The sequence below is a fragment of the Helianthus annuus genome, chromosome 16 (genome assembly GCF_002127325.2).
Source record: "Helianthus annuus cultivar XRQ/B chromosome 16, HanXRQr2.0-SUNRISE, whole genome shotgun sequence".
Taxonomy (NCBI): domain Eukaryota; kingdom Viridiplantae; phylum Streptophyta; class Magnoliopsida; order Asterales; family Asteraceae; genus Helianthus; species Helianthus annuus.
In genome coordinates, this window is record NC_035448.2 from 152,179,787 (window position 1) to 152,190,953 (window position 11,167).

General features: G+C 39.5%; 1 protein-coding gene across 2 annotated transcripts in view; it reads right to left on the bottom strand.

Annotated features, from left to right (window-relative positions):
* LOC110915035 (probable LRR receptor-like serine/threonine-protein kinase At1g07650) overlaps positions 1-8,880 on the bottom strand; it is a 79,064-nt gene extending 70,184 nt beyond the window's left edge. Inside the window, exons 1-2 of one of the 2 annotated variants that reach the window (XM_022159658.2) lie at positions 8,674-8,876; positions 8,394-8,565 (exon numbers count right to left, since the gene is read on the bottom strand). In XM_022159658.2, coding sequence (XP_022015350.2) covers positions 8,394-8,565; positions 8,674-8,797 — 296 coding nt within the window. In that variant the 5' untranslated portion in view covers positions 8,798-8,876. Of the gene's footprint in view, positions 1-8,393; positions 8,566-8,673 lie in introns of both variants that reach the window. The other variant, XM_035985340.1, reaches the window with a different exon arrangement.
* Between the last annotated feature and the right edge of the window lie 2,287 nt (positions 8,881-11,167).

Below are 11,167 nucleotides of genomic sequence, written 5' to 3' on the forward strand. Positions count from 1 at the left end.
GAAAGGAAAAGATGTTAAATTTGTAGCATCAAAAGGTACAGATAAAATTGAGACTTTTGAAAACAAATCAAACACTGATTTTGTACAACAAGTCAAGATTTTGAAACGTAACAGTGATAACAATTACACCCAACACACAAACGGGTGTGATGAAAAAGCAAGTACCTCAGGTTCTACAGGTTCGACATCTGCTAGTCGATCAAGTTCTCCTAAGTTGGTTGAAAGGAGAACTTGTTTCAAATGTGGAGAAATTGGGCACATCATCAGAAACTGCCCAAATGCTCCAAAGAAGAAATTTGTTGAGAAAGCTCCACCTGAAACAGTTCACCCTCAACGTCGGTCAGTTTCACCTAAACATGATAAACGAACTGTAAAAGAACAAGAAACTAAACAACGACGTAAAAACATGAAAACTGTTGAAAAAGCTTTAAAATCTGAAGTTAAAACAGTTCAAAAGGAACCAAGTGTGTCACAACCTGTAAAACCAGAATCGTCAAAAACTGGTAGGCAAAAACGAACTTGGTTACCTAAGTCGGGTGACAATTCAGGGGGAGCAATTATTCTTGAAAATCATCAAGAGATCGAGCTCACGTTTCGTGATGCTAAGGGACGACCTAAGACCACTAAGGCTTGGGTCCCCATTCTCAACTGATGTTTTTATGACATGTGCAGGATGTTCTAGGAGGAACTATTAATAGTCATTGGATTGTTGATAGTGGAGCATCCAGGCACATGACAGGCGACTTACGGCTCCTATACGACGTGAGAAATATTAGAGGAGGGTATGTTGCGTTTGCGGGTGACAAAGGCGGTTTTATCACTGGAGAGGGAAGTATCTCCAATGGCATCGTGTGCTTCGATAAGATCAATTATGTGAAGCAAATTGATCACAATCTTCTCAGTGTGTCGCAAATCTGCGATAAGAAATTCACCGTGCATTTTGATGATGCCGGCTGCTATGTGCTGAAACCTGGATTCAAAATTCCACAAGAATGGATTCTCTTATCGGCTCCGAGAGTTAATGATCTTTATATTCTCGATATGAGCCAGGCGATTACAACATCTGCACAAGTCACTTGCTTTGTCTCAAAAGCCACAGAAAAGGAGTCTATATCTTGGCACAGAAGAATGGGACACATTCACTTGAGAAAAATGAACCATTTGGTGAAAAATAACCTTGTGAATGGTGTGCCTGTAAGAAGTTTTCATCTACAAGATACCTGTGTCTCGTGCCAAAAGGGGAAGCAAACAAAGAAGTCTCACCCTTTGAAGAAAATCAACACTGTCAGCATGCCTCTCGAACGTCTTCATATGGACCTTTTTGGACCTATGAAGCACAAGACAACGTTTGGTGATGCCTATTGTTTAGTAGTTACTGATGACTACTCTAGATTTTCTTGGGTATCGTTCATGGCACACAAGAGTGAAACTCCTGGAATCCTCAAGGACCTTCTCACTATGTTGGAAAATCTCTATACGTTGAAAGTGAAAAGGATCCGAAGCGACAATGGAACTGAATTCAAGAATCAAGTTATGGATGAGTTTTGTACTTCTAAAGGCATTCTTCATGAGTACAGTTCTCGTTATACTCCACAACAAAATGGTGTCGCTGAGAGGAAGAATCGGACGATTATAGAAACTGCAAGAACAATGTTAGTAGAGTCGGAACTCCCTATTCAATTCTGGGGAGAGGCTGTATCGGCTGCTTGCTACACGTTGAACAGAGTTCTTACAGTAAAGAGACATGGCAAGACTTGCTTCGAACTCCTTCAGAAAAGGAAACCGGATCTTTCTTACCTTGAACCGTTTGGTGCTCCATGTACTATGATTGAGCCAGATGGAAAGTTTGGTGCAAGAGCTATCGAGGGTTTCTTCCTTGGATATGCCACTCCGAATTTTCGTGTTTGGAATCTAGCTACCAAGAAGATTGAGCTATGGAGTGAAGTTAGGGTTCAAAGGTACACGAGTCCTGTTAGGGCTCCGGGTGATCCGTGGATGTTCGATTATGATGGGCTATTTGACTCCTTCAATCTGCCAACCTTTGACGAAGAATCAGCAGCGGCTCGAATGTTGTTGGAAAGTGACAACGCTGCTGTCTCGCCTTTGGTTAGACCTATTGTTGTTGACCCTCAAGCTTCTTCGTCAGTCAACAATATGGTTCAAAATGAGGTTTATGAAGATGCTGCTGATTATAATGACTCTTCTGAAGATGATGAATATCATGATGCAGCCGAAGGATCTTCAGCTCCAGCTGCTCCTGTTCAAGGTGCCTCTGGTGATACACCTCATACGCAGAATATAGATACTGCTGAAGGGAATGCATCCACCTCTACCCACATTCCTGGTGTGGAGTTGGTTGTTGATCTTAATCTTACCAACTTGGGTATCAATGCTCGTGTACCAGATAATCCTGAAATGAGGATTCACGATACCCATCCCCAGCAGAATATCATAGGAGATGTCCATCGCGGTGTGCAGACGCGTAATCAGCTGAGAAACAACCGGAATGCTGGTTTGTATTCAGCTATAAGAGAATCTGGTCAACAAAATGACTGGTCCTTCGCGTGTTACGTGTCACAAGAAGAACCAAAGTCGTGGAAAGAAGCATTGAAAGACAGTGCTTGGGTTGAAGCCATGCAGGAAGAATTACAGCAATTTCACAAGCTTGGTGTTTGGAAGCTTGTTGAAAAACCTGAGAACTACAAGAAGATTGGCACTCGATGGGTCTTCAAATGCAAGAAAGACGACCGTGGAGTGGTTATTCGGAACAAAGCTCGTTTAGTCGTTCAAGGTTTTCGTCAGATAGAAGGGATTGACTACAACGAAGTCTATGCACCAGTTGCACGTCTGGAAGCTATTCGGATCTTTCTGGCTTATGCCTCATTCAAAGGATTCAAGGTTTACCAGATGGACGTCAAAAGTGCATTTCTACATGGTGTGGTTGAAGAAGAGGTATATGTCGAACAGCCTCCAGGTTTTGAAGATCCTGTCCATCCTGATCGGGTTTGGTTGCTCAACAAAGCTCTATATGGTCTTCATCAAGCGCCACGAGCTTGGTATGCAACCTTATCTACATATCTGCTGGAGAATGGTTTTCGAAGAGGTCTTATCGATTGTACACTCTTCATCAAAGAACAAGATGGAGATCTTCTTCTGGTTCAGGTATATGTTGATGATATTATTTTTGGTTCTACTAACGATGTTTTGTGTAGGAATTTCGAGCGCATCATGCAGGATAAGTTCGAGATGAGTGCTATGGGGGAAATGAATTTCTTCTTGGGCCTACAAGTGCAACAAACGGAGTCTGGGATATTCATCCATCAGACTAAATATGTTGGTGACATCTTGAGCCGGTTCCAGATGTCCGATGCAACGCCCATTGGTATCCCATTGCCAACTAATCACGGAATTACTCCTGACTTGAAGGGTGAACCTGTTAGCCCTTCATACTATCGCGCGATGATCGGATCCCTTATGTACCTCACAGCATCAAGGCCAGATATAATGTACCCAACATGCCTGCTTGCCAGATATCAAGTTAACCCGAAGGCCTCACATCTTGCAGCTGTCAAAAGGATTTTTCGTTATTTGAAGGCTTACCCCGACACCGGTCTGTGGTATCCTAGGGATAATAACTTTGACTTGGTTGCATTCAGTGATTCTGATTTTGGCGGATGTAAAATCGACGGCAAATCCACAACGGCTGGATGTCAGTTTTTAGGAAATCGCCTAGTCACATGGCAGTGCAAGAAGCAGACATGCGTCGCTACATCAACATGCGAAGCTGAATACATTGCTGCCTCAAGTTGTTGCTCCCAAGTTCTTTGGATCCAACAACAATTGCGGGACTACGGTTTTGAATTCCTAACTACTCCTATATACGTTGATAATTCTGCTGCTTTAGATATCACTAAAAATCCTGTGCAGCATTCAAAGACCAAACACATCGAAATCAAATATCACTTCATACGTGATTGCTTTGAGAAAAGGCTAATCGATGTTGTTAAGGTCCACACCGATGACCAACGTGCCGACTTATTTACCAAAGCTTTTGACAAATCTAGATTTGACTTCTTATTATTGGTAAATGGCATTAAGGTCAAGCAAGAGTAAACCAACATCGGAAAATCATTTTTGTAAATACCTTTGTGTGTTTTTAAATTTATCTTAGTTTATTGATTTTAGGGGGAGTAAATCCAAAAATCTGAAAATCCAAAAACATCAAAAAATTCAAAAACACAAAAACAATAGAAAATCAAAAATGAGTTTCCTGGCGAGCAAAAGAGAAAATGATAGTACATCAGTGGTCTATCCAAACCTCTTTAAACCTTAAATGTAAAACGATAAGCAGCTCTATATAAGATGTATCGGTAGGCTCACAATCATTTTAAAGTGTGCAGGGTGATATAAATCTTAATCGACTGAAGACCAGGTGGGAACCATTCATTGGCATATGGTCTTAGTACCGAAATTTCGTTTGATAGATTGCCGAGGTTCTGAGATATTCGGTCTTTATGCTGCTTATCATCTGGGTATCATGGTTGTATCTTTTACCGAAAAATAACGGGGACGCAAGTCTAGATCTTCCATGATACTATACATACGTGTACATATTACATACTGCATTCGACCTCAATAAGTGATAAACAATCACATGTCCAAACAAATAAGTGATAAAAATATCACATCTATCCGGGTGCCAAGTTCGTCTCTCTGCTGTACGGAAGTACTGACCTGTTCACGGACTTGCACCTGTGCCCTCATGCATATGAAAATCAAGTTCCTCATCAATAAGTGATTATATCACATAGGGCTTGTTTTCAAATCAAAATAAGTGAGTATCTCACATTTTATACGGTCAAACAGATGATAATCGGTATACTCACCGGTAAGATGAACTCTCGTGCATACCTTGATACGGGAATGTGTCGTGATGTGGATGAACACCGGTCGGTAAGTATAAATCATACCTTAACGTATCCCCTCGCCATGATTACATCTGATAAGTTGAGCTTAAGTGGACAACAATACCGATAATTGTTATAGGATGCTTATCTTAATGTTAACTAACTGAACAACAAGAGTGTTTTGGCATGACCGTACACTGATATGATTCTCTTACCCTCGAAACTCGCAAAAAGAATGTCTGTATATATTTATTTACTGCTTAACTTTTATTGTTTTTCTTTTAAACAGTTTCGTCGTTTGGTGCATATCAGCACGACATTAGCGGTGATGTCGTTTGATAACACTCAAAGGATTTTAAATTGTTGTCTTTTAATTTCAAAAATACCAAAAAGATTTTAAAATCTGTTTTAATATAAACTTTATAAAAGCCAAAAAAATTTTCTTTCTACTTTATTTTCGATCGTACGATGTTGGAGCTCGAGTCTTCGTTACCTGAAACCTGAACGAAAACCGAACTGACTAAATCTTCATAAACGGTCGAAATTTGCATGCTTGAAAGTTAAAGACTTAAAATTGACAAATTTATTCAACTTTCAAACTGTCGGACGGTGTTTGATTGTGACATGGTCATTCGTGTGTCATCTGTTTATACTATATTCCAAGCAGTTGTTCTCATTATGCGTTTAGATTTCTTGCATGTGCAGATTCTAAAGGCAAGGAGAACATGGTCGATGACAAGATTTGGAATGAAGACACGACGAGAAGGCGCTCAAAAGATGAAAATGATCGAGTAGCCGCTGACCATCATCAACACCACAAGGATCTCACTTCATAAAAATCAAGTCATTCACGAGCACAGCTCAAGGGGGAGCTTATGTTAAGGGGGAGTTTGTCAACACACTTCCTACATGATATATGATACGGGTAGTTTGTTGATACACTCTCTGCTTTCAAGACGTGAAGACTTTAAAGATCCTCCGACATTGAAGACTTGAAAGGACATCAGAGTTTTGAGAACTCAAAGACCAAAGACCGTCGAAGTTCGAGACGTGTCTACAACTATAGAAGATAAAGACAAAGCTACAGCCAAGGGGGAGTTTGTTGGTGCACTTGTGTCTGTACTTTGTCTGTATTCGGTCTGTATGTAAACGATGTCCTTGGTAGTCTGTAAGTTGACCAAGTCAACCATCCTCCGGATTGACTTGGCCAACAGTTAGAATAATGTTGAAAGATGTTCTCTGTCGAAGGATAGGAGATCGAAGGATAATGTGGATCCTTCGATCTCATCGAAAGATATGTTTCGAATGATAGACCTCGAAAGGTGATCTTTCGAGGTCCTTGCTGATCCTTCGAAAGCACTATATCCGAAAGATGATCCTTCGGACCATCTATCGGATCCTTCGACCAGACATCATGGGCTGGGTATATATATACCCATGCAGTGTAGTGTGAAAAAAAGATGCACACTTAGAGAGACAGACAAGAGTGGAGAGCATTCTGTCCGAAACATTCACACACACACTTTGAGAGTTTGCAAACTGATTGTAAACATTGTGCTTGTAACTGGAACCTTCATACGTATTAATACAGTGGTGTTAATCGGTGAATTCTTGTCTGTTTGTTTCTCTACTTGCTTCATCCCGGTTTGCCTACTAGCTTGGATTCCGCACTTGCTAGTGGGTTAGTATAACAAGGTTTAGGTTCGTCATCCTCCGCGAAAAGGGACCTACATGGACCTTTACTAGTGATCGGCAGAGGATTGGTGGTTGTTCCAAAACTGATTCACCCATTGCCACCACCACTTGAACCAGAAACATCTCCAAAATCTGTTGAAGAGCGCCACTAGATGCAGGTAATGATTTTTGGCTATTTGAAGAAAAGAAAATTTGTGGGTCGATCCGAACAAAATCTATTTGATTTCTATCTTTCTATTTGTCAAACTACAAATGTTTGTTGTCCCCGCCAAAACACGCGGGTTGAAAGCACTAGTTACTACCGTTTTAATATAGTGATATAAACAAACTGCTATGTAATTTTTGGTTGTTTGAATGTGAATTACTATTTAATTCTTTGTATACTTATGAACGTTTTGGTCCATGTATGTTTAGGAAAAACTTAAAAAATGTGCATGTAATTGTATGTGGGTAACAAATGTAAATAGCAGTAAATTATTTTTTTTTTCCTTTTTTTTACTTTTAGGGGCGACATATGTCGCCCCTAAAAGTCACAAATGTCGCCGCTAAAAGTCATTTACAATAGCGACGACAGGTGACCAATAGCGGCCGATCTATAGCGGCGACCCTTTAGCGACGACATGTCGCCGCTAAAAGGCAATAGCGGCGACAAAAAGGACTTTTAGCGGCGACACCTGTCGTCGCTAAAGGTGCCTGTTTCTTGTAGTGTTTCAAAATTAAAGTTCATTTGTGTTCATTGTTAGTGTTCACGAACTGTTCGCGAACAACCAAAATTCCTTAACGAACGAACACAAACACAAACTTATGTTCGTCATGTGTTCGCGAACAGTTCACGAATAATTCACGAACATCCAAATTTCCTTAACGAACGAATACGAACATAGTCTTGTTCGTGTTCGTTCGGTTCGTTTACAGCCCTAACTATAATATAGAATATATGTACCCATTATAATATAGGAGACATGCATATGATTAGGGTAAAATGAAAACTTATATGTTATGATAACTTAAAGAACTCTTCCTTACGAAATGTTTTTTCAAAAAAAAAAATTCCAAAAATCCAAAAAAAAATCAACTTTTCCCAAAATTAAAAAAAAAAAAAAGAAAAGAAAAACTGTTTTTTTTTTTTTTCATTTATTGTAAAAAGTTGATGTCAAGCCAGAGGTCTTCCATACAGCATCATATGATCCAAAACAAGGGTGCGTTCCGTGTATATTGCTCCATGATTAATACATATGGTTGCAACCTATAGAGTTTTAATCTTATTTCTAAAGCAAAGAAACTATATCAGTGACTTAAGTAGCTATAGATAGAAATTAAATCAATGTGGCTATCAATTCATCTTGTGAGTTGTAAGGGTTATTAGGGTCCTGCTGAACCTAACTTGAAAAACGAGTGTTATTAGCAGGGCCGGTCCAAGAACTGGAATTGACTGCAGTTGATTACAGTTTCCAAGAACTGGAATTTATAAATTTGTGCTTACTTTTTGCTATGTTCCATTAGCATCATGATATGTAACTTAAAAAGTCGCGCGACGAAACGTGCGAGGTTCTATATCCTAATTACTTATAATAAGAACCCCAAACCTTCATCCCAGATATCTGAATTACAAATTTAGAATTTTTAACGTTTTCTGAGGGAAAATTACTTCTTTAGTGTATACCCCATATTATCAAATTTGGTATTTGTTAACTTTCTTTACAACGTGCCGTTTGATAATCATTATAAGTTTCAAATAAGCAGAAAAGTTTGCAGAATAAATGGAAAATAAGAATAACTAAAACAACATACATTTTGATGACGTGACAAACACCCCTAGGGTAGGAGCAGTTACACTGAACAGTGTTGTTATACGTTTCGGTCGGGTTTGGTGTTACCCAATTGGAATTATTACCGCATGGATTCAGGCTAAAATTCCAGTCCCGTTTACCCACTTCTTTGGCTATATCACGAAGAGCTTGCACTGCAAACATAAAATGAAATTCTTAGCGACTAAACCATGTATGCTTTTGGTTTGATTCATACAGACATGAAGTTGAAATGTAAAAAAGAACACAAATAAAAAACTTGCCTTCATCTGGAGGAGGATATCCAGCTTGTGCATGAACATCAGTTACTTCAAACAAAATAAGTGCAAGCAAGATGAGCACGAGACGAAACAAAAGTTCCAAGATTTTATTCAGAATGATCGACATCTAATTAAAATGAGGATTCTTATTCATCTAATGTCTATAAATACATTGCAAGTGAATTTAATACTGTGCCCACTGTCCTGTGTGACTGGTCGACTTGGCTCAAATATGTGGCTAGTATCTTTAATCAATAGGAACCATGCACGACACTTGATACCGATGGCTAGTAGTATTCCAAAAATTGAATGCGACAGGAAACAAACATGGCTACATTTAATTAGTACAGTGATCATTAGTGTATTGTGTTGAAAATATTGCAAAACATTTGGTGCCCTACGGTCCCATACTCCCATCAATTCAAGCAAGAAAACTTTTGGATAGACCCCACAAAAATAAAATAAATAAAACAAAATTTGTCGGGCCACGTCGGTGCTAAGGTCTCCATCTCGTTCATATCGGAATTTAGATGCCAATTGGGACTTTTGAGTCGTTGCTCCAGCTCGTTATTACAAATTTTACTTACCTAGACCATGACTCGAACGTAGGGGCATTCGGTGCCCTTGCACGGGGTGCCACATCATCAGAAGGGCGACGCATGGAATGAGATCCCCATGAAGCTCACACCTTTGCAAGCAGGAATGTAGGTCCCTCGGAGGATGAGGTCAAACCTTATCCTTGTTATGTGAAACACACTAGCAAGTGCGGAATCCAAGCTAGAGTGCAAACCGAGATGAAACAAGCACAAACACAAGACACACAATATTCACCGATTAACACCACTTGTATTAATACGTGTGAAAGGTTCGGTTACAAGCCCAATGTCTACAAATCTGTTTTGTAAACTCTCTAAGTGTGTGTGTGTTCTCACAGAAGAGTTTCTCTAAGTGTCTAACCCAACTCTCTTGTCTCTCTTCTGTCTCTAATGATTTGAACACACTACATGGGTATGTATACCCAACACAGGTTGTCTGGTCGAAGGATCAGATAGATAGATTGATCGAAGGATCATCTATCCACCTGAAAGCTGTCGAAGGATCTACATATATCTCGAAGGATGATCTATCGAGGTTCATCAACATCAATCGAAGGTTTATCTTTCGAGCTCATCGAAGGATCTAAACTATCCTTCGATGAGACATCCTTCGACACAGACAGGTTACAATCATGTTCTAACTGTTTTGGCCAAGTCAAACCAGGAGGATGGTTGACTTGGTCAAACTTACAAGACTAACAAAGGACATCGTTATATAGTGACGGAATACAGACAAAGTACAGACACAAGTGCACCAACAAACTCCCCCTTGGCTGTAGCTTTGTCTCGATCTTCGTGTCTTCAAGTCTCTGACGTCCTTTCAAGTCTTCAATGTCGGAGGATCTTCAAAGTCTTCACATCTTGAAAGCAGAAAGTGTATCAACAAACTCCCTGTTTCATGTAGGAAGTGTGTTGACAAACTCCCCCTTAACATAAGCTCCCCCTTGAGTTATGCTTGTGAATAACTTGATCTTTATAGCTTGAGATCCTTGTGGTGTTGATGATGGTCAGCGGCAACTCGATCATTTTCATCTTTTGAGTGCCTTCACGTCGTGTCTTCATTCCGAAGCTTGTCATTGACTATGTTCTCCTTGCCTTTAGAATCTGCACATGCAAGAAATCTAAACGCGTAATGAGAACAACTGCTTGGAATATAGTTAGCATAAACAAGTGACACACGTATGACCATGTTTCAATCAAACACCGTCCGACAGTTTGAAAGTTTAACAAATTTATCAATTTTAGTTTCTAACTTTCAAAAATTTGCAAATTTCGACCGCTTATGAAGATTTAGTCAATTCAGTTTTCGTTCAGGTTTCAGGTAACGAAGACTCGAGATCCAACATCGTACGATCGAAAATAAAATAGAAATAAAATCTTTTTGGCTTTTAAAAAGTTTATATTAAAACACACCTAAAATCTTTTTGGTATTTTTGAATATTTGAAATGTAAAGACTGAAAGCAGTAAATAAATATATACAGACATTCTTTTTGCGAGTTTCGAGGGTAAGAGAATCATATCAGTGTACGGTCATGCCAAAACGCTCTTGTTGTTCAGTTAGTTCACATTAAGATAAGCATCCTATAACAATTATCGGTATTGTTGTCCACTTAAGCTCAACTTATCAGATGTAATCATGGCGAGGGGATACGTTAAGGTATGATTTATACTTACCGACCGGTGTTCATCCACATCACGACACATTCGCGTATCAAGGTATGCACGAGGGTTCATCTTACCGGTGAGTATACCGATTATCATCTGTTTGACCGTATATGATGTGAGATTCTCACTTATTTTGATTTGAAAACAAGCCCAATGTGATAGAATCACTTATTTATGAGGAACTTGATTTTCATATGCATGAGGGCACAGGAGCAAGTCCGTGAACAGGTCAGTA